Source organism: Anopheles maculipalpis, chromosome 2RL (assembly GCF_943734695.1).
Source record: "Anopheles maculipalpis chromosome 2RL, idAnoMacuDA_375_x, whole genome shotgun sequence".
NCBI lineage: Eukaryota > Metazoa > Arthropoda > Insecta > Diptera > Culicidae > Anopheles > Anopheles maculipalpis.
Genome location: NC_064871.1, coordinates 31,775,036 through 31,797,384, shown reverse-complemented (window position 1 = coordinate 31,797,384; position 22,349 = coordinate 31,775,036). Strand labels below are relative to the sequence as shown.

Genomic DNA, 22,349 nt, shown 5'->3' with positions numbered 1-22,349 from the left:
CCAATTTTGCTATTTTTTTAACTTTTCAAGTAATTCTACTACAATGAAAGACTCAAAGAAACAAACCGGAATACCCAGCAAAGGAAACAGTGATAAAAAGTCCCAAAAGTCCACTTACGACTCCCAGCAAAAAGCCGCAACATCATCAACCGGCAATGGTAAAGCGCCACAAATGTGGGACGACGATCGTTTCGCCCATCTGATCAACAACCCGCGCTACCATGGCATACCGAAATCGAAGAAAAAGGTCAAAATCGATAGCCGATTCAAGGCCATGTTCGAGGATGAGCGTTTCAATCAGAAAGCAACAATGGATAAGTATGGGCGAAAGATTAAGAAAACGGATTCCGACATGCTCCGTAAGTTCTACCATCTCGATTCGGATGAGGAAGAAAATGAGCAGGATGCAGAACGGGAACGTGAGCGCGAGGAACGTGCCATGGAGGGACGTGCTGGAAGCGATTCCGAACCGGACGCTGATGAAGGTCTTGAGCTGACCGAGGAGGAAAGGAAAGCGGGACTATCTAGCAACGTTAAGAAACGATTGAACGATATGGATGTTGATTTTGCACGTGGTGAGGGTGTCCTAGGATCGGAGTCTTCCTCTGACGGTGATTCGGATGGGAGTGAGGATGAAGAGGAGGATGTGTTCATCGAGCATGTTTGGGGAGCATTGGATGCGGACGCCGAACGGACGGAAGAATCGACCCGAAGATTAGCCGTCTGCAACATGGATTGGGATCGGGTACGAGCGGTGGATGTTATGGTGCTTTTAAGCTCATTTTTACCACCGGGATCGGCAATAAAGAGTGTAACGGTAAGCGATTCACAATCGGTCAACCATTTCTCCATCAGGAAGTTAAAGATAAAATTCAAACATATATTTCTAGATTTATCCTTCGGAATTTGGAAAACAACGCATGAAAGAAGAGGAAGAACGTGGTCCACAAGAGTTGACCGCACGTACAATCGAAAATTCCGCCGAAGAAGACGAAGAGGACGAAGAGGTCCAAAAGGAACGATTGCGTGAGTATCAGCTAAATCGGCTAAAGTACTATTATGCCGTTGCGGAATGTGATTCCGTTGCGACGGCAGATAAAATCTACACCGAGTGTGACGGTATCGAGTACGAAAGTACGGCCAACAAGCTAGATCTGCGCTTCATTCCGGACGACATGGAGTTTGACGATGAGCCGAAAGATCACTGTACCGAGCTGCCCGAGGTGGGCAAGTACGTGCCGCGTATCTTCGCAACGAAGGCACTACATCAGGCAAAGGTCGAGCTAACCTGGGACGAGAACGATCCCGATCGTAAGGAGTTTAACGAGAAGCTACGGGACGGCAAATGGGCGAATTTACCAGAACACGAGCTAAAAAAGTACGTAGTTTGTTCGAGCAGTGACGAAGAGGAAGATGATGATGATGGTGAGACGGCCAACGGTAAATCGAAACGTCCAACTGTACGACTACGAGCTCCGGGGAGTGATTCCGAGGAGGATGATGAGGCTGATGGTTCCGACACGGAAGACAAACCAAAAGGAAGCCGCAAAGAGAAAATGATCGCTAAGTATCGTGCACTGCTAAACGACATAAAAGAACAGGAGCAAGCGGAACAGAACGATAAGGTTGGTATGGAATTCACCTGGGAAGTGAATGGTAAAGATGAGAAACCATCGAATGATCAGTCGGATGAGGAATCGGACGATAATCGTGCCGGCGGCGCCAAAAAGACACAAAACGACGACGTGAATCCTTTCGAGAAGATTTTGCTTAAGAAGAAAGAGAAAAGCAAACGCCGGAAGGAGCTGAAGAAGCGTCGCAAACGCGGTGAGCTGGATGGTGCAGAGACCAAGGAGGACGATACTTCGGAGGATGATTTACCGTACGGCGTTGATCTAAACGATCCATTCTTTGCGAGCGCTTTCGATGAAAAGGAGTTTGCGGTGGGCGAGAAGAAAAAATCCAAACAGAAAGATCGTGAGGCAGCAAAACAGGCGCAAGAGGAGGAGGAACGGGAAGCGGAAGAATCGGAACGTCGTCGGGCCGAGCTTGAGCTTATGCTGGACGATGGCGAGGATAATCGGGCCCACTTTAATTTGCGTGCGATACAGGAGCGTGAAATTGATCTTGCAACCGTGTCGAAATCGAAACGACGTCATTTGCTGAAGAAGAGTCGCCGGCAGATCGAGGAACAGCGGAACAGTAAGCAGGCAGCGGACGATTTTGAAGTGAACGTGGAAGATCCACGATTTACTGCGATCTACTCAAAGCCGGACTATAACATTGATCCGACCAATCCGGCGTTTAAGAAGACGAAAGCGATGGAACGATTAATTGAGACGAAGCTGCGAAAGCGTCAGCTGGCGGAAAATGATACGAGGGAAGGGAATGGTGGTGCGATGGAACAGCAGGAAGCGAAAGTGGCGCGGAAGGATGTGGCAACCACGATGCTCGTTAAGAGCATCAAGCGAAAGATCAAGAATAATGCTTCGTAAGGTGTTATACGGGATAAATTGTCGTAATAAAAGGAAAAAAGTTATTAAAATTTAATTAAAACTAGTGTTATTTAGAATCTAGAAAACACATACCTGAAACGCTCGAAAATGGGATTGATTGTTGACTGGAACTACACAACACGTTAATCACACACCAAACTATTACTACTTCTAATAATACTAAATAAAAACACACTACTACTGGTACTACTATTCTTCAAAAATCCTACTAAAAGAAGTTACAATTTGAATTACAACTTCCGGACAAAAATTCCACTTCTTTCGTATATATTTCACTCAACATTCATCCTCGAACTGATGATCTTCACGGCTTTGGACACGGTTCAACGTCATCGATCATTCCCCGGTACAGTGTGGCCACACGCACAGACGCTTGACAAACGCTTCCACCGCCCCGCTGCTTCTGATGCTCCTGCCTATTAATGTCCCCCACACATATCCATCCCTCGTCCCCACCCTGCTCACCGCCACCTCCAACGGCCCACTTTGAATGATCCTTCAGCGTTTTAAAGCGATCTTCGCGTCCAACAGAAACTTCCCGCACATTCAAAACACTATGCCGATGGTGATGATCGTTATCGTAACATTCGCTCGGCAAATTGCCCGCCCCATGCTGCCAACTTTCCACCATCAGTCCCGTGCCCAGTACTGGTGCAATCCAGTCCGCGTACAGTTCCTTTCCAAAGTGTCGACTTTTCGCAAACGTAACAAACTTTACGCCACCGCTCGAACGGATCGTTTGCTGGCTGTAAAACGGGGGCGATTTGTTGGCCGGTGCCATCTCTGCAGCTCGTTTCAGCGTTGGGAAACGGGTGGCCAGTGCGGCTGGGACATTGGTCGAATAAACGGTCACCTCATTGTACAGTAGCTGGTGACCGACCGTTTCCATCTCCGAAGCGTTTAGAGAAATGCACAAAAAGCTTTGTCCGTACAGCATCCCGGTGTGAGGATAGCTGTACCCGTCACCGATTATCGGTGGAAACTTTGGGACGGAATGTATCAACCAAAAGCCGGTGGTACCGTCCGTACTGACAACACCCTTCGTATGGCCACGTACCATATCGACCGGCCCATTCGTCGGTTCATCGTTGTACATGATCGTAAGCTTGGTGGATGGAGATTCCCGGGTCGCGGGAATGATCGTTCGGGCCGATGCACTGGCGGATTCGTTCATGGTGTATCGGGCGGTGTGCCACTGTAGTGGAGTGTCCCGGTCGGACGTATCCTTTGATGAAATGTACGTGTAGCGCAAGCCATTCGTTGGGGAATCGTTTTCAGAGGACTCCTTTGGCAATTTGTACAGATAGTACCTAACGAGAAAGAGACCCAGCTGTAGGACTAGCCAACGAGTGTAAATGATGCAAAGAAAGGATTCTTACCAATCGACGAGTTCCCCGGATTCTAAACGACATCCGACTGTATTATCATTTGCATTTAACTTGATATTAACCACCGCACCGCACCACAGCACAATGAAACCAAGGAAATAAAGATGCATTTCTGCAAGCGTCCTTTTTAGCAGGAAGCTTCAAACCAAACTAACAACGCAATTATGCGCAGCATCCCCCCCTCTCTCTCTCTCTCTCTCTCTCTCTCTCTCTCTCTCTCTCTCTCTCTCTCTCTCTCTCTCTCTCTCTCTCTCTCTCTCTCTTTCTCTCTCTCTCTCTCTCTTTCTCCTTCTCTCTTTCTCTTTGTCACTCTAGCAAGTAGATAGAAGACGATCGACAACAATTTTCTTCTTCTCCATTGTTTGCTATCCTTTTCAAACCGCTTGACTATCCTTTCAGAGCGTCCATAAATTACGTAACGATCGGAAGGAGGTGGTTTCCGTTTTTCGTTGTTCGTTGCGCAAGGGGGGTTCATCTTTACATTACGTAACAGAAAGTTGTATGTAAAAAGTATGCGGGATACGTATTAAATTGTATTATTCTCTCACAGTTGGCCCTAGCTTCTTTCCCAAAGATGCTGATTCGGCTGTATCTGCCCTGCATGGCTCGCAGTGACCACGTGGCGGTTTCTTATTACATGGATGCAACGTCATCGGAACACTTCTTGTAGGCGTAATGACCTTTTACATCATACCTTCTACATCGAACCCCGGTCCTGTCGTGCAAGGACTAGCGCCACTGTCGCCTCTACCACTGGATCGCTCCCTTTCGTAATATTTGCGATAAAAAGTGAAATAAACTTACCGATATAAGTTTTACGTAAGTTATGGACGGCCTCTTTCCTCAATATAGCCGACAAAAAATGGTGATCGTCGACAGAGCTATTCGATTATGTGAAATTGTTGAGTAAATGATTTTTTTGGCATGCAAGTATCTATTTATCTTACCTTAATATGTTATTTTGTTTGTTGGCTAAAGGTCAGCACTTATGTATGGAAATGACATGGAACCCAACATCCAAGCCCTCGGCGACCTACGGGGTTATACGGTGTAAATAAGGACCTCACCTTCCCACGGTCAGCACTTTAGATTTTATATGTGATAATATATAGAACCCAACATCACGTCGTCACAACGTCTATGCCTCCAAAGTTTTAGATCCACGGCTGATTCTCAGGCTTTCTGCAGCACTTCTGTAGACTTCAGACCCAAAGCAGGTGAAGTTTTGGACGATCCCAAACGGTGCTGATCATTTATCCGTACATCACGTCTGAGTGGGTGATATCCAGTCCGAGGTTTTATCTGACACCTTGATCAGGTTATTTGGTAATTTTTTACTACATAAAATAGTTCTCATACAATTATGTTCTCTATATCAGCTTATGCTAGAATTTCGATGCCAATAATAATACCAGAATCATATTGGACGTTTGAAGGCAACACATAAACAACAATTCTCAATTTTTTCATCGTTACTATAAATAAAAAAAAATCACTCTTTAAAACATACGAAGTACCGTACCGGACGTTTCTAATAAATTATCCTTCTCTTTTTCTTTATTGTACATTTGACTTATTTATGCGCTCGTTCGTTTATTACACAATAAATTTATTGGATTTTTGTATCCATCTTGCTTTTTTTGCAGCACCATGTGTGAAATGGAATCTAGCATCACCATCATCGTTCACTTCGTAACTCTGTCCGCCCCCTTGGAGTCATCATAATCGTTAATTGTAATCTGCTGCAGATACATTTTATATGCTACACGTTAAGATCGTCACGCCCGTGCTTAGGGCGCAAGAGAGAGTCGCGTGGTGGAGGCACAGGCATTATGGGGGAAAACCAGTAATTAAATATATAACAGGAAATGTAGTACACGTTCGGGCTCTTGGGTAGGATGTCTCAAAAGCGATTTAACTTGGAATCATAAACTGGAACGCGCGCACACACACAGAAAACATGAACAGAAAATTCAACTAGCATGCTAGAATTGTTTCCAAAAGGCAGATGTGGAGTGTGTTGACGAATAAGAACCCAAATTTCCTTTTTCACTGGGTAATCTCCTATTTTTGTTGGCTTTCCTTTTTCTTGTACAGGTCATAAAATCATTTTCATGCTCATTCATTCAACTCGTTGGGTTTCACCCCTTTTAGCGTTCGCTGTATGCTAAAAAAAGCAGCGGAGTTTCTTTCGAAGAAGACTCCTGGGAAAGTTTGCTTACTGTAGAATCTCGTTTGCCTGACCCGCAAACGCCACACAGCCTGACGGAGAGAGGGTTCTTACTGGGAGGCTAAAAGCTCTAACAGCACTCTCTGCTCAAATCATTTTGTCCTTCGGTGCACCGGTGCTCGATTCTATAGGATGCTGTGTTGCGGTCGGTGGCGGTGGTACGACCTCCTTGGTACCTCCGGCCGCTGTCGATCCGGACGATCCCCCGGATGCTCCATTAATACTGGCATTTTTCTTACGCTCCTCCACCACCTTTTGCAGTGCGTCCGCATCGATAATCGCCGTACCGTCGTCGAGCTGAGCAGAGAGAAAAGGAATTCGATCCGATGAATGCGGAAGTGTCGTGGAAGAATTAAACAAACCAAGAATAAACACACACACAGCGCCACAATGAGACATAAAATCTGCGATAAGCACAAGCGCAGTTGAAGTTATGTGCGGGCGGACTTAATGTAGAGTGTTACGCACTGTATGAATCGAGGTAGAATCGGGAACAGCGTAAGTGTAGAGGTGCGTAACCGATTGTCGTAAAACTATACGATCACAGAAAAACGGAAACATTCTCGCCAATGGGTCCTAACACACCAAGCAATTGCACAGTAGAACTAGAAATTCTACTTATTTTGGTGGTACTGACGAGGATGAAGAGGAAGAGGATGGTAGCTTCGATGACGGTGGCGATGACGATGGTGGCGGTAGTTGAGACATTGAGTCATCAGCACTGACCTGTTTGGACGGGCTCGGCAGCGTCGGTGGTGGCGCCAGCGAGCTCAGATCCGTCGCCTTATCCGTAAGCTCGAGCAACTTTTCCTTCTCCTTTTCTTTCTGCTCCTTTTGTTTCTCTTTGGCTTCCAGGCTCTTGGTCAGTGCCTTCTCGATCTTGTCCTCCGCCTCGAGCTCTTCCTCCTTGTCGAGCAGATCAATCAGTTCGTCCACCTGTTTCGCGTTTAGCTTCACGTTCTCCTTGCCAATCGTTTCAATAACCTGTAAAGGGAGGAACAGGGAGTTAAAGTTAAATCATTCCATGCCATTATTGATTTGTGCAAGCGGCGTGGTTGAAGTTTCTCTCACCTTAAGGACATCCTCCACCTTTATTTGTCCGTCCTGATCATTATCGATTTTGCCCAGAATCTTCGATATTTGGTCTAACCGCGAATCATCGGTGACGTTTTGAATCTGCAATCGTACAAACGGGTATTTAAAATAAAAAGGGAAAATTCGACTTCAAATAACTCCAAGCTCTCACCTTCTTGATCGCCGACATTAGCTCGTCTATCCGCACCAGCTCCTCGTCCGCTGCCTGAGGCTTCTGTACCGCTTCATCACTCTGCTCAGCAGCATGCATCTTCTCCTTCAGCTGCTTCTCCTTGCGCTCCAATTCCGTCAGCACCGTGTCCATGCGGTTGATCATCGAGTTGACCTTCCGGAAGAGCAACTTCGCGGCACGCGATTCCTTCACCTGTACTTCCTCCTGATTGCGAGCGGCAGTGACAACCTTGAAACAATGCATTAAAAATATTAGTAAAATAATCCATTACTCAAATCTTCCGATAAGCTTAAAGTCCCAAATCCTAGAGGTAAATGAGCAACACCTGCCCAATGCAGAGAAGTAGCTTAGGAAGGCCCTTAGAAGCTGGATTCTCTAGCCATACCTCACAGGGACTACCTCACAGAGAAGAAGAAGAAAAAAAGTCTTCACGGGATTCAACACTCTTCTTATTTTTCCTCTTGATTCTGAGAGGATATATCCCGGTCCGGTAGTGGAGTTTAGCTTCCAAGCTTTCACACTCACCTCCTGTAATTCTTGCACATCCTCCTGATAGTCGGCAATCTCTTCCTTCAGGTCCCGAATTTCTTCCTTCTCCACAAGCAGCGATTTCTTGTCCTTGCTCAGCGTACCGAGCGCATCGCCCAGTACCTCCAGATCCTTGCTCGAAATCTCCTCAACCGTGTGCGGTTGTGGTGGAATCTGATCTAGCACGATCGTTCGTTCCGGTGCGGGAGCAAAGATGATATCCGGCTCGACCGGTTGCACCGGTTCCACCGTCTTGCCTTCGGCAGCGGTCAGTATCGGAGCACCATCGACCAGCTCCTGCTGTTCTTCCTTCTGTTTTTCTTTCTCCTCTTCGCGCTCTTCCTTGATCTTGCGTTCCTCCTCCTTGATCACCTCAATCTTCGTCTTATTGTCGATCTTACCCTCCCGTTCGCCGATAGCCGCCTTCGTAACGGTCGCAACCGAATCCGGCAGCGACGAGATCGTTGCCTTCAACTTGTCGCTTGTGGTAATGTTCTCCGGCAGAACCAACGCCCGCGAAAGTAGCAACAATGAGGGAGGCACCTTTTCGTTTAGGCTTAAGTTGATCCACTCCTGCAGCTGTGACTTGAGTCGTTCCTCGGACGCACCATACGCACGCATACCACGCGCTCGGCAGGCTGCCTGCAACTCGGACAGATTCAACGATTCGATGCCTTCCTTCTGTATGGTACGATCATCGGCCGCTAAGTTACGCAGCTTAAGCCGCAACTGAAACCGTAGCAAGTTGGACGTTCCGATTGGTGAAACTTCCAACACTCGGCAAAGCGCCTGCAGCTGTTGTCGCGTTAACGAGTCGAGTGTTATTTCGTCCTCGAACAGTTTGGAGAACTTCAATATCTCTTCGTTCGAAATGGTAAAGTTTTCTGTCGTCCGAATGCGGGTAAAAAATTCGCTAAAATCTTTGGCCGCCTGCGACCGATGCTCCTTGTTCTGTACCGCCATATCGTCGAGCGTTTTCTGCAGGAACTTGGCCATCTCGATCTTTACCTTGAGGTTTTGCTTAATCTTATCCTCCCGCTCGGTGGCCGTCTGGAAGGTGGAAGGCAGCATGCCCGGGAACAGTTTGATCGCAACCGGTAACAGCAGCTCCATAAACGGCACGATAATGAACACCGAAAACGGTACCAGCCGGAACAGATCGGAGGTCGTCCGGATGAGGAGTTTGTGTTCGCGACGCGTCAACGTTTTCCCGTTAAGTACACGCCACAGCAGCTTCCGGCTGATGTTGATGTCGATGAAGAGTAATCGGAATCCGTGGTAGTAGTGCACCAGCTCGGCCCATATACGTTGCTGGAGCGTTTTCTTCACAACCGGAGCGGCAGCAACGACGGCGGCTGCTGGTGGTGTTTGAGGTTGCTGCTCGGTAGTGACATTGCTGTCATTTGTAGCCGTAGCTACGTTAATAGCGCTCTCAGAAACCACCTTCGATGATGGTGCTGCGGCTCCTGATGTTGGCGGGGCAGTTGAAGTTCCATTCACTGTGGTGCCATTGGCAAGCTGCTGTTGCTGCTCTTTTTCTTTCTTCTTTAATGTTTGTACTGTGACCTCAACTTTAGACGAGGGCTGATCCCGAAGCCAGCTTGTGGTGGAAATGCATCTGATCATCTGTGGCGTTGGTGTTCCACGACCATATCCGAGTGCGTCGAGCAGTGGCAGACCACCGTTGTGAGGTGCAAGCGGTGTTCTTTTACTGCTGGAATTTGCGCTGAAGATGGTACATGGCTGAAGTAAACTATCGTACTGTGCGCTTAAGTAAGCGATGGGTTGATTTGTTCGGTAACTGACACATCGTACCCGTACGTTGGCTGGAAAGATTCGAGGATAAAAATGCAATATTAGAATATTATTCAAAAAACTACTTGTGCAGTACAATTAAGTCTTTGAAATGCTCTTGAGCAGCTGTTGCAAATATTAAACATCTCCTCCAATAAAAAGCACGATTACGATCATCTAATCATCGATCTATCATTATTCCCCAGCTTGTGCTTATTCCAGCAGATTCACCTTACCAAGATGAACCGGTACGGCAAAGTGGCCCAGCACCAGTAGTGCCATCATAGCGTCGGCGTTGAAACGTTTCTAACGTTGCAGGTTTGCAACACCGACACTTAAATCCGCGCTAAATCCAGATAAGATGGGATCGATCCGATTTGCTCTTTGTGTACGTTAGCACAAAAAATAAACGTTTGGAACTTTGCCACTGCGCAACTACAAACAACACAAGACACATCAACGGTCAACCAGATGAAAGTCCGGATCTTCGCTGGCGTTTTAACCTTTGCGCGACTTGTTATCGAAATATTGGAATAAAAGGAGATATCTGTGCTAGAAAACTGAGAATCCCTAAAGGATCAATGCTGGATGTTTAATGTCTATTCTCTATTACACTATTCTCCTCCTTGTTCCGAATGCAATTTCAATGTCGAGCTAAGTAAACACTAGCACTCTTATTCCCACGGAAGCCCTACGCGAGACTGATGTGTCGATCGACTGCTACCGGTATACGAATGAAGCCGTCCGTTCTAAGGTACCCTTGTTTGGGTCGTCACCGTTGCCGTCCGTTACGCCGACGGCTGTAGACAGTTAGACGACTCAACGACGAGACGACGTACAAAGATAGTAGGAAGCATTGCTCTAAACGTTGTGTGAGTTGGTATGCTGGTAGATAAAAGGCATCAGCTTTATTTATAATTCGCTCTAGTGTTTGTGTAGCGTCGGACACACCTATGTAGAAGCTGGGCCAGGTTAGTTACAGGCCGTGTTTGAGGAAATTTTCAAGATTCAACATGATCGTCTAGCTTATTTGTTTGGAATAAAAAATGCAAACAATTCGAACTATTTATTACTTCGTACTATTTCGACGTTTTCTACTCGAGTTAAGTTGAAGGAAGCTGAAAGTGCTCTTTGATAATTAAACTAAAGTATCTCATCATCGTCAGAGGATTACCATTCCAATTCCCCAACAAAGATTCTGTGTTCTTTCATGGACACACAAAAAATCACAGGTAAATTAAAGCTTGACAACCTTAGCCTCACACTGTTCTTATCATTATCAACAACACAGCCATCGGTATCTTCAACACTCGACCGATAAGACCTCAAAAAGCAAGGCCAACCAGCAAATGAGTTACGAATCGATGCTTCCATTCACCGTTTTACACCACTGCTGAGGCTGTGACTAACAAAACAGATGGTTCTTATGTAAAACAAAAACAACGTACGCATCTACATTTGTTATATGGTTGGTGTGAAGAATAAAGCAAACACTGTAGATACTACACAAGATTTGCGTCACGATGCCGCAATGGTAGAGTATTTCCAATTCCCATTCCGGTCTATTTCCTGCACATCTTTGCCGACTCTGTTGGTCGTCGTGTTTTGCTTCTTCTGTGAAACTAGCTTGTCAGTTCGAAAAGAAACGTTTTGAAATGTGTCTCTTTTTTAAGAATTCCCGAATCATCTTATGTGGGTCACAAGTTCAACGTTCTCGTGCGCAAATAATGGTGCGTGATCGTACCAAGCAGGTCGGCCCGTATGCACAAAGCGCAACGGCCCGTAACGGAAGAAAGCGCATGTGTAACTGCACCACGCGGCACGAAAATGCAAATGTCTTCCGACTTCAATGACACACCGTTGAACTTCCAGCCAAGGTCAGGGATGATGAGTTTATACGAACTCGGTACGTCTTTCGCCTTCTTTCTTGCACGGGTGGAGAAGTCGAGCTAAGCTAAGCTACATACAATCCCTAACACCCATGCGATGAAATCACGAGCAGAACGTGCCGCAAGAAGACGCGCATGTGTAAGGGCGAGCATATTTAGAAGGAATGATAGCACGCGCCAATACCGTGCATTGGGTAGGAAAAAAGGGGAAAAAACGTGTTAAAACACACGCTACTGTGCCGCGCGAACACAGCATCAACAGCTGATCGTGAATGATCGGATGTGCTGCGCTGTGAAAGTAAGTCTGTGTGGGTATGCAAGCATCAACCACAAGAAACCGCAAGTGGTTTTGAGGGGACAAATGCAGACGTGCACAGCAAGACGTCGGCGAGCCGTGGGGTTGAATCGTATCGTCTTATGCTTCACGTGTAGTGGTGTAAACGTGCCCGGAACATGGGGATTTGCTCCACCGTGACAAGATTAGAGGAAGCGCACAACTCACAGATGACTGTCCCACTCGTCGCCAGAATGTTAGCGAAAAGAAAAATCTAATACAAAATGGGTAGAAAACATACGCACAACTGCAACAAGCCGTGAGCAATGCGCGCGCGAGGAAGCTGCGAACGGAAAAGCAAGAAAATCAGAAGATCAGCTGCGAACAGAAAGCCTTCCTTTATCTTCTGTATCGATGATGATCATCGTCATGAAGACGGCGCTCTGTTGCACTCGATTGGCAACGGCGATCGATTGTTACAAAGCTGGCCCTTTTTGTTCCGATTGAGCCGTGTTCGTGCTGGCATTGGATCAACCGTGGGACGGCCAAACCTAGTTGGGCAAAGATCAACGATGATTTGTTTTCTAAGAATAACAAACAGTACCGTCATTTCGGGCATATCTTACTAGGTTTTAGGGTGACAACCAAATAGTATTGGGTACCTAAAAATACATAGAAAATCAATTAAGTATTTACTTAATGCTCTTCTTACATTTAAAAAAAATCCCGTTTAACGTTTTTGCAATGTGATTTATCCGTGTCCTAACAATTCAACCAAACAATCACTGCCTTTTGTGCCATGTCTTTTATGTACAGAGACAATTTTATATCATCATATTTTGATTTGGAGCAGCTGTAACCAACATAGTCGAGAAACTCCAGGTTTTTTTTCTAGTAATTTCATCATTTTAAAACTTGATCCCATGTTCCAGACATTTCGTCTACACGATGACCAAGATGGACATTAATATGAAAAATATCTTTGAGACTGAAGCGAGATGATTTCAGCATCCTCGCTTAAAGTCTTCAAGACTTTAAATTGATCATTTTGTGTCTAAGAAGATGTAGCTACTGATCGTAAAGACTTATTAGAAATATTAATATTAGAAATATTTAAAAAAACAGCCCACTGTTTGACGACGGGTTCACCTGGGAACCACTACTGACTCTTCTTGAATACTTGAATCTTATAATGGGCTTAGGAGACTTGCTGAAAACCAAGTGTAGTAGTTGGATAGCCAAGTGTCCTCACTACGGACTCATATTTGAACCCAGGTCCTGACGTGTGAAGACCGGCGCCGCTGTCGCCTTACCACCGTGTCTTGCTCCCTTTAGTGACTTTTTTAACTTTTTAATTTAAGCTTCAAGTTAAAATATCATTTTCACGATATTTTTCTCGTCCGGATTCATTCGTTATCAACTGCATGAGCTACAAATAAAGAGCAAATACACCGTGTTTTTCCATCTGATACGGTCACGGCCATGGCCATGTCGGCGGCTGTGATGCTTTCTTACTGTAGGGTGGCTTTAAACCTCCACATTCTTGCTGGTATTTGTGTGTCCAGTGTGTAAAGGCTTTGTTTCACTTGTTTCCGCGATCGTACGATTCGCGATTTACCACGATCAGCCGTTATATGCTGAACTTGCACTTAAACCGGTTTTCAACCTGAGTTCAACTGTTCCACCCTCTTTATGTCGCGGACCGTGGTGTGGTGTGGTTACGAGACCTACTTAAATCGTGTTTGCTGTTTACTTTCCGTGTGAGCAATCTCAAATCTCTTCACCACATTTGCGTGCCCTGTTACGCATTACATCATCTGATTTTTGACTAATATGCTTAATATTTAGAAACCCTTCTTTAAGATGACGCGAATATGATGAAATGTTAGTAAATACTGTTCAAAATCACACCATGCAGACCCAGAGCAGTGGGAGGTACAAAGTTCAGCCTCTTTTAAGTGCCAACCCCTGTTGTGTGTTCCAAAGTATCGATTCACGCCAAGAATCGCCCTCCCGCGAAACTTATGCACTTGACCGAGTCACACACCAAACTGCAAACAGTGTGCGTAGCAAGTGTGTACAACAGACCGAGGGACACATTGGGTTATTTTCGGTTCGCGTCACTATCGCGAGGTGGGCCATAGTTGCCCGTGAAATCTTCCCACCACAACCGTACGTTGGATGGGAGGTTTCCACGTTGTGGCCCCGCAACGTCAAAGGGCATAGCCGCCGGATGAGCGGCGAAATGCGTCCACGCTTCTCTACGTGCGTTGTTTCAATTACGTAAACGTGAACGATCGTGCGGTCTAGAACAAAAAAAGCAAGCCCTTCGATTATCTTTATCATGCCCTACCGGGCCACATGTTGAAGGGATGTTGTTATTATTATTACTATCACCCTAAGCGCTACTTACGTTGTAGATTCCGATAGCAGCGGTTCATGCCAAACAGCTGACTTTGGTTCCTTAGAAGCGCACTCATGGCTGTTGATTTCGGTATTAGCAGCGTTTCACTTTAAGAATTTATTTCTCCCTGTAGATAATCACACACGCACACACCCGACCAGCTACCCTTTTTGCTTGAAATGCAATGTAAATTTTCGGTTCCAACTTCACAACCTCGCGTAGCGATTGATGATGATGATGTTTCGGAAGATGATTGCACCACTGAATAATTTTACTACCGAAAACGAAACGCGCGGTATTTGCACTAGATGGTTTTAATGTAAAAGTCGTTGCCGCTTTCAACGATCCCGGTTTTCGATGACGAGATATTGTTCACGGGAGAGAGGGTAAATTTCCATCTCCAAAAAATCATCCGACTTGGTTTTGATGATGCACGGGTGTAATTGAAGGGAGTAGGAAAAAAACAAAAGAAAAAAACCACACTTTGACAATCAGCTTTATTTGACAGCGATGTGTGGAAGCTGTTTATACTGGGTGGTTTGAAAGCTCACCGCGTTCAAATTTTAAACGTTGAAAACGCTTCATTTTCTTTTTAATAGCAATGCTTTTGAATTGGCGGTTGATGGTCAATCGAGGATCAATTTTTGATGGTCTTGCGTTAATTTTTACTTTTTTCAATCAAATCAAATCTTTTCGCATGAACATATGGGTATGAGTCGTCGTATTGGAGCAAAATAAAAAATAAGTAAAAAATTTGTCTCGCTCTTTTATTTCTTACAGCAAATGTAACTACAAATATGATCCCTACATCGCCTTAAAAGTAACTATTTACAAACAAAAAATGCTATCAAACTGCGGCACCCCTAATCAGTGCTTCCGGAAACCTTTACCCTCATTCTGCTTGCCGGTGGTATAGCCCTACCAAACGTCCAGTTAAGCCATGGAATCAACCGTGCGTAGTGTTTCTTTATCTGTGAACGTTTATTGTTGCGGGATGGATCTGCTTTCGGAGGCGATCGTCGCCGGTTCCATGCGTCGAACCGGTTCGATACAGATATCTCCGCCACCTCGTCAAACTGTGCGCCGGCCGTGAGGTTATACCGTTGCAGCCGTTCAAACAGTCGCTGTTGTTTAGGATCGTACAGTACTGAGCTGGTGTTCAGTATCATGCCCAACTCACCAACTGACCAATCTGTACCTCCAACACGTACTTTATCTTGTTGAAGATTTTCTCCATCTTCACTAACCGTACTAAGAACGATAGGGGTGGAATTCGACGCCACTGGGAGTGGTAACTCTTGGAGCGTCACGTCGGGCTGGGTTGGTGTCAGGAATGGATGTACCGCGTGATCCTCGGTGTTGTTTGAGTGTAGTACAATGTACGGGTGGAGCTTGTGTTCGGTCGCTTGTGTATCATTTTCAGCCGGCACGTGGACATGCAGTACGGGCAGTATGATACGTAGCGGTAGCGCAAGTTCTGGTCCGCTGACGTTGAGGGACGCAAACGGATCTTCATTATTGTTGTAACTGCCTGCCCTATCACCTCCGCTATCATTATCGTCGTCATCTTCCTCACTGTAAGCTCTTACCCCGTCGTTATCCTCTTCGTCCTCGCCTTGGTTAGCAAACTCTTCCGACGCATCTTCATAGGGCTTGGTATCATTCAAGGAACTTCCCTCGCCGGCTTGTGACTGTTTCTCACTTTCCACCAGCGTTGAGTTGAGAAAATTTTCCAACTGAAAAGTAATGCACATTACATAATTGAATTTCCCAAATATGACCCCCTCAGCCGTTACTGAACTGATCACTCACCTCACATTTACCGCACGGTCGATCGTAGAACGTTGATAAAACGGCCGCCTTCACGTACGCGTACTGTATCAAGCTCCAGGGCGGCTGTATGATGTACGAAACCCGCGAACACCGATCGATGACGTACACCTGGAACTCGCGCAGTCCGAACAGTTCAAACGTGCGGTTTGCGTGCAACCGATTCGGATACACGGTAAGGTTGTACTCGCCCGCTAGCGTTTGGACGGTGCTGAAGAAGGCGTCGAAGTTGTAATGTTCCAGTTCGTACGGTACACGATGCAGTGAAGCACTTAGCAAAAACCGTACCTCATCCCGGTACTCTTGCTGGGCTTGGAACATCTGGTACAGATTATGATAACTGTAAGAAGAAGGAAGAGCAGAGAATAACGAGGACCAACAGCTTGGAGGGTGGGCACATTATGGATGTTACATCAGAATCGGTGTCTCAAGATGCAATGATTGTAAAATGTGTGTGTGTGTGTCAATGGGACGGGGATTGATACTGGCCACATCTTCTCCAGCAGCCCGGATAGCTCAGTCGGTAGAGCGTTGGACTTTTAATCCAACGGTCTGGGGTTCAAGTCCCCATTCGGGCGGTGTGAAAATTTCTTTTGCCTATTTACTAGTACTGCTCACGCATCGAAGCTCGAAACGCTTCGATGCGTGAGCAGCATCCACCGGCAATAAAATACAAACAAACTAACAGACACACACTTATTTATGGCAAAGCATCACGATCAATATTATCGATCGTTCTTGGTCCAGTGGTCGACAAACTTGCCGAGGTCACAAGCATTAGATTTTTAAACTCGTTATACACAGTTTCCATTCAACTTTTACTCAGAACCTAAAAATCACTAGATCAACCGATCAGATACAGTTTATACCTTCCAAGCTCTTCGCTACGTAACATTAATCACCACTTACTACTTTATCTGCTCCCGGTAGTCGATCTTGTTGTAGAAGATCGGATCACGGTCGGAAAACACGCGTGGCGTTTGCACCGGTTTCGGTGGCGCGACATTGTACAGGACCGTGATTTTCCCGATAAAATCATCCGCCCCATCACCAAACTCACGCTCCAGTAGGGACCGGTCTAGCGTGCTGCAAGTCTCCAGCTCCTCACTGATGCTCATTTCCTGCGCTATTCCCAAGTGGGAGAACAAAACCAGCAGCAGTCCCGTCACGATCACCCGCGATCGGCACAACATCTTTACAGCTCTGTGTAGTAATACTATGAGTTTTTCTTTTTTCCGTTCGCTTAAAACGTTCCACTATCAAAACAGTGTCTTCTCACAAACACTCCACGATGGTATCGAAAGTACGTGCTTCTTTCTACACGGACGTGATCGCACCACGATCCAGTCGAACACTCGCCCGATCTGCAACTGAGCATTTAGTGGGCCAAGATGGAGTGTGCGCGCCCGTACTACGACGATGCCGCATATACCGGAGCGCGTGAACTAGAGCATGAACGGGTTAGGAGGGCTAGAGGCACCAAACACAGATCTACGCCGTAACTCCTTGGGAAGCACGCAGATATGGGGGCACCTTTCTCGCTCACGCGCTTACCTTTACCCCATCTTTTTGTGTTCTGTGACCGTCACCCGCTATCCACCTACACTTCTATTCCCGTGCGCATCTTTACCGATCGTTCCAGAGGAAATCCCGTTTCACTGGGCCTCTCTATTTGCTGCTGAAGATGCAAGGTGTGTAATAATCAGGTTTTAGACCGTTGCTACACATACATCACATCACTTCCAGCGAATATCCAGAGAAAAGCCGGATCAGGTTACGCATCGGAGCATTCACGTGTTGCGCTTGCGCGCGCGCGCATTCTTAAAGGAACTTAAGCGAAGAACTCCGGAGGTGTGGAAGAAACAACCACCACACACCCGACGTCCGAAGTATGTTGTTGTTCTTGGGTATTTTAGTTCCTTCACTTCCCTTATCCGTTGCAGGTGAAACGCATCCGATCGTTCGTTGCATGTGAGTTTCTTGCTTTCTGCACAGCATCGCCATTTGCGAACCGCGGTCCATTAGTGGCTTTGAAAATAGAGCTTCTTGAAGGATCGACAATAATCATCGGGCTGACCTCGTACAGTACACTGCGTTCGTCTATAATTGCGACTATTGCGAATGAGTGGACCCCCACATAATCTACTAAATTGAGCCAAAAAATCATCGGTCATTAGAAAAGATGGCTGTTGTTTATGTGGCCGTACAAATAACAACAGCAAGCGCCTCAAGAAGCACGCCAGTACTACTGATACAGAAATGTGCGCCGGTTTCAAACTGCTCTGATTCTCAGCAGATGAGCAACTGGAAATAAGAGCAGTTGCAGTAAAACAATCGTCCGGCGAGGCTTTCACGGGCTTGTTTTCACTATGCTGCTACCCCAGCTACTACACTGCTTGCGTTGTGGTTGCACCACCATCTCTGACCACGGCGACGCACATGAAGTGCATCTCGAGTGTAGTGTATGTGTGTGTGTGCATTTGCCCCTTCCCGAGCGACCACTTTGCCGTTGTTAGTTCATGGAAAGTCAATTTCGAACTATTAAAACACTGCCGGTTGTTGTCGATGGCAAGTGGAAGAGTGGTGGGGGAGGGGGAGGCCAATTGCCATTCGATTGGCTCATATAGGACGCACGAGATATGATGCATGTACATGTGAGGAGGTAGGCTTCTGATACGGTTTTTCCTTTCTCCGCAGCAAATGTCAATTACCCTTGGGTGTTGGGAGCAGGAAAGGATAGCGGACGATTGGAGCAGGAAATTAAAATGTATGCAAGCAAATAAAACAATCTATTTCCGCTAGTTACTGTTGCCTATAAGCTAGTTTCGAACATAAGATGGCAAAAGTCTGATGAAGTTGAGTAGTAATCACGATTGTTTGTCAAGTATTTAAAAACATATAGCTGCTTCACCAATGCTTTGCCAAACCCTGCCTTTAGTGAAGACGCTTCCTTTAACGTTGGTGCTAATCAGGCACGAGACCCCAAGTTACCTACTTTCTAGCAATTATTGAACCAGATAAGGAATTATCGATATTTTTAATTGGACTGTTATTTTTACAATCAAGTCAATTGTGTAAATAAAAAGTTAGCTCTTGTGACATTAATATTTGCATTGCATATAAATGCACTTCCTCGTTTTGTAAAATTTTCCTTCAAAATTGCTTTTTAAATCCGGAAGTGTATCTCGGAAGAACGTATCCGGAAATTATAACATTAAATCCGATTGCTTAGTTTGTATACTTCATTAACATGGCAGCACTGCAGAGCCTTCGTGGCGCAATCGGTTAGCGCGTTCGGCTGTTAACCGAAAGGTTGGTGGTTCGAGTCCACCCGGGGGCGCAGATATTTTTTTCGCCTCCCTCCTCCTTCCCCTCTGTGTACACACTGTATCTTGCAGTTACATTGTTTTAATGTGTGATATAATAAATTCATTTTTGATGCACCACCAGCATTTAAATATTCCGTATATAATGAGATGCATTTATTTATGCCAATTTATGCACACTCGTATGCACAGCCCTTCGCGTTTGGGGCTTGGCTTTTTCTATCACAACTAACCATACCCTTCTATCCACAGTTAAACCACTGATTTTCAATTTTCAGTCGGTATTGCGTGATAATTGCGAACATTCTTATCGCTCTCTCAATACAAAAATAACATACAAAGGGAGGAGGTTTAAAAGAAAAAAAAACGACTAGTAGTTTATAGGTTGAATAGCTCATGTAGGCTATTAATTAAGGGCTGTTGGTCGATTGAATTGTGCTGACGAAATGTCATCGTTTTTGGGGTAGTGTGGTTAATAACTTTGTTTTTAGTCGGAATATTACCAGTTTCACTCCGAATCGGAGACAATCTTTTATATGGCATCGTCTAATTTCTTTGTGATTCTATCACACTGTGTCGCTGCGGAATTGACTTCACTGCGTCGCTCTACCTAGGGGGTTTATCATTTCCAAACATTGAGCGTTCCCTTCCTATGCCCCTAAACGCAATTTATGATGTATGAGGATATCTTAACAACTAGAGTTATGTTTCCGCATTTATCTTACTTTTAAACAATGTCTTAACTATTGATGAGAACGATCGTACGATCTCTCTATTTTATATATGTTCCGCGATGGAGACGCCGTCAACATCTGGTGCCGTATTTACATCGTTTGGTTGCCATACCAGAATGGGGCAATAAATCCTACCTAACACCCGATCACGCAGCAACTCCGTGGTCAGTTACACTACATCGTTCGTGTTGATTTGAAGATCATGCTTTCTTTTCTACGAAACAATTTAACAATATCTACAAAAACTATAAACGTACCTGTTGCGGACATCAACTAAAATAAACGACTATTTAAATATATGTACCCCCGCCGGAAGCCAGCCGTTTTGATCGTCGTAATGTTAATCGTGTACCGGGTCTCATTTATCTATCTCACTTTTTAGTGTTCCAGATAAATGGTCATAAACGCCATCAGTCCAATACCGAGCAGCAGAGCAGCCAACTGTTTGAACGATTCCCAAGGATTCGATTCGTCCAGCAGATCCGGTAGCACCGTCACGAGCGCAATGTGCAGAAACCCACCGGCAGTAAACGGAGCGATCCAGGAGGTTTTCGCTTCCAGTGCAGTCGTTGCTCCACTACCACCGATCGCGACCAGCGCACCAAGTAAACCGGCCCCAGCAGTAAGTAGTTGAGCCTTGGCCGCATCCCAACGGCTAAATCCGGACCGTAGCAGAATCGCAAAGTCGCCAACTTCGTGAGGAATTTCGTGCACTACAAAACAAAACCAACAAGAACCGGAAACATATATTTATATTAATTCAAAATCAGACATTTAAAATCAATCTACTCACACAAAATGGCGAACGTTGCAAGTAGACCGTGCTGTAGCGACACCAAAAACGAACCAGCAACAGCCAAACCGTGCGTAAAGTTATCGATCGAGTTGGCCAACAGATTTAGGTAGCCTGCCACCTTCTTGTGGCCGGATTCATCGCGTGCGGCACTCGTTTCACTATTGCCCGCCAGGAAGCATCCGTTCGGTACGTCCTCGATATCGCACGCACCCTTACCATCGCCACCGCAGCCAACGAAACCTTCCGGCAGCTTACCACCGCTGCGCCGTAACAGGCAGGTCGCAATCTCAACACACTTTGGCTGTGGGTTCTGCTCGTCAACGTTCGCATAGCCGGAAAATATCTTTTCCACGATGGTAAAGAGTAGCAGGCCGGAAAGTACCCACAGGCCGCTGCGTAGCGATGGATGACCATCGGCCGTCGGACCGGCGGCTACCTCGTGTTCCCAGGTTTCGGGCAGCAGATGTAGAAACACATCGCCCAGCAAACCCCCGACGGCGAAGCTTAGCAGTACCTTGAGTGTTTTGGATTCGGCCGCTGAAAGAGACAAAGAAATTGGTTAAAGATGATTACAGCGGGGTTAATGGGGGACTGCATGGTGTCGGGAGGGGTACGCGATAGATGATCTCGTTGCTGTGCAGTGCAAGATGGCACGTCGTCGTGTTTGCGGTAGTCGAACGCACGATGTATCATAGTGAGATAGCGAGAGTGGCAAAGCACGGGGAGCTAGTGGCGATGATACGGCAAAGTTCGGTGTACACAAAAAAAAGGCGATCGATGGATATCGATAAAGGGGCCATAAATTAATGCCGATCGACTTCCATAAGCTCATAGGATTGTTGTGCACTGATTGTTCAAACAAATAAAGAATGTCGCGCGACTTTTTCTCAAGAACGTAACATTCTTCGGAAGATAGCGAATCCAATCATCACCAACGAGTCCTATCCTGCCTTCGAATAGGTCATACACGACTGACCCATTCCTGCATCCTCCTCAACAACTCCAGTCCAGTTTTGTATTAGTAATAACCACCTTTATAACGTACAGTGGAGAGGCGAATGTAGTCTCAGAGACCCAAAATAAAAGGGGAAAAATCACAAAAACTTACGATCACTCAGCTCCGATTCTTTGCCATTTTTGGGCACATCCGGTATGATGAACATCGGCAGTATGCCGGACAGTCCGATCAGGGCCGATCCAAGCAGCGAGTATACCCACGGAATGTATCCGATCGTACCGATAAACTCTGGCACAAATTGATTCATCTCCCGGTACAGATAGCCAAACGTTTCGTCCAGAAAGCTATTCGTTATGTTCATCATGCTCTGTAAGTAAGCCTTTTGGGCTTGAACTGTGCTCCTTGAAATGTCCCA

At 45.9% G+C, this 22,349-nt stretch overlaps 5 protein-coding genes and 2 non-coding genes across 8 annotated transcripts; 3 read left to right on the top strand and 4 right to left on the bottom strand.

Annotated features, from left to right (window-relative positions):
* The first annotated feature begins 43 nt into the window (after window positions 1-43).
* LOC126566456 (ESF1 homolog) lies at window positions 44-2,495 on the top strand. The gene is made up of 2 exons (XM_050223258.1): window positions 44-817; window positions 891-2,495. Exons 1-2 carry the CDS (start codon window positions 44-46, stop codon window positions 2,493-2,495), a joined length of 2,379 nt encoding a protein of 792 aa, XP_050079215.1.
* Window positions 2,496-2,820: 325 nt separating this feature from the next.
* On the bottom strand, window positions 2,821-4,014 carry LOC126566440 (deoxyribonuclease-2-alpha). Its single transcript, XM_050223257.1, has 2 exons — window positions 3,896-4,014; window positions 2,821-3,826 (listed from the first exon to the last, which is right to left on the bottom strand). The coding sequence occupies exons 1-2, from the start codon at window positions 4,012-4,014 to the stop codon at window positions 2,821-2,823; spliced, it is 1,125 nt and encodes a 374-aa protein (XP_050079214.1).
* A 164-nt stretch (window positions 4,015-4,178) lies between these two features.
* Window positions 4,179-22,301, bottom strand: LOC126558394 (zinc transporter ZIP13 homolog). Of its 2 annotated transcripts, XM_050214405.1 has the most exons (4): window positions 22,085-22,298; window positions 20,974-21,513; window positions 20,556-20,893; window positions 4,179-4,192 (listed from the first exon to the last, which is right to left on the bottom strand). In XM_050214405.1, the coding sequence occupies exons 1-3, from the start codon at window positions 22,296-22,298 to the stop codon at window positions 20,559-20,561; spliced, it is 1,089 nt and encodes a 362-aa protein (XP_050070362.1). In that variant the 3' UTR covers window positions 4,179-4,192; window positions 20,556-20,558. The 2 variants fall into 2 exon arrangements, with proteins under 2 accessions (XP_050070362.1, XP_050070363.1); XM_050214406.1 differs by lacking the exon at window positions 4,179-4,192 and having other exon boundaries at window positions 20,547-20,893; window positions 22,085-22,301.
* LOC126559714 (mitochondrial proton/calcium exchanger protein) lies at window positions 6,222-14,407 on the bottom strand. The gene is made up of 6 exons (XM_050215886.1): window positions 14,300-14,407; window positions 7,927-9,755; window positions 7,381-7,629; window positions 7,206-7,310; window positions 6,861-7,118; window positions 6,222-6,431 (listed from the first exon to the last, which is right to left on the bottom strand). The coding sequence occupies exons 1-6, from the start codon at window positions 14,364-14,366 to the stop codon at window positions 6,222-6,224; spliced, it is 2,718 nt and encodes a 905-aa protein (XP_050071843.1). The 5' UTR covers window positions 14,367-14,407.
* On the bottom strand, window positions 15,154-17,313 carry LOC126557813 (uncharacterized). The gene is made up of 3 exons (XM_050213708.1): window positions 17,030-17,313; window positions 16,103-16,460; window positions 15,154-16,026 (listed from the first exon to the last, which is right to left on the bottom strand). The coding sequence occupies exons 1-3, from the start codon at window positions 17,311-17,313 to the stop codon at window positions 15,154-15,156; spliced, it is 1,515 nt and encodes a 504-aa protein (XP_050069665.1).
* Trnak-uuu (transfer RNA lysine (anticodon UUU)) lies at window positions 16,626-16,698 on the top strand. The gene has a single exon. It is a non-coding gene; the product is annotated as a tRNA-Lys (tRNA).
* Trnan-guu (transfer RNA asparagine (anticodon GUU)) lies at window positions 19,387-19,460 on the top strand. Its single transcript has one exon. It is a non-coding gene; the product is annotated as a tRNA-Asn (tRNA).
* Window positions 22,302-22,349: the final 48 nt, after the last annotated feature.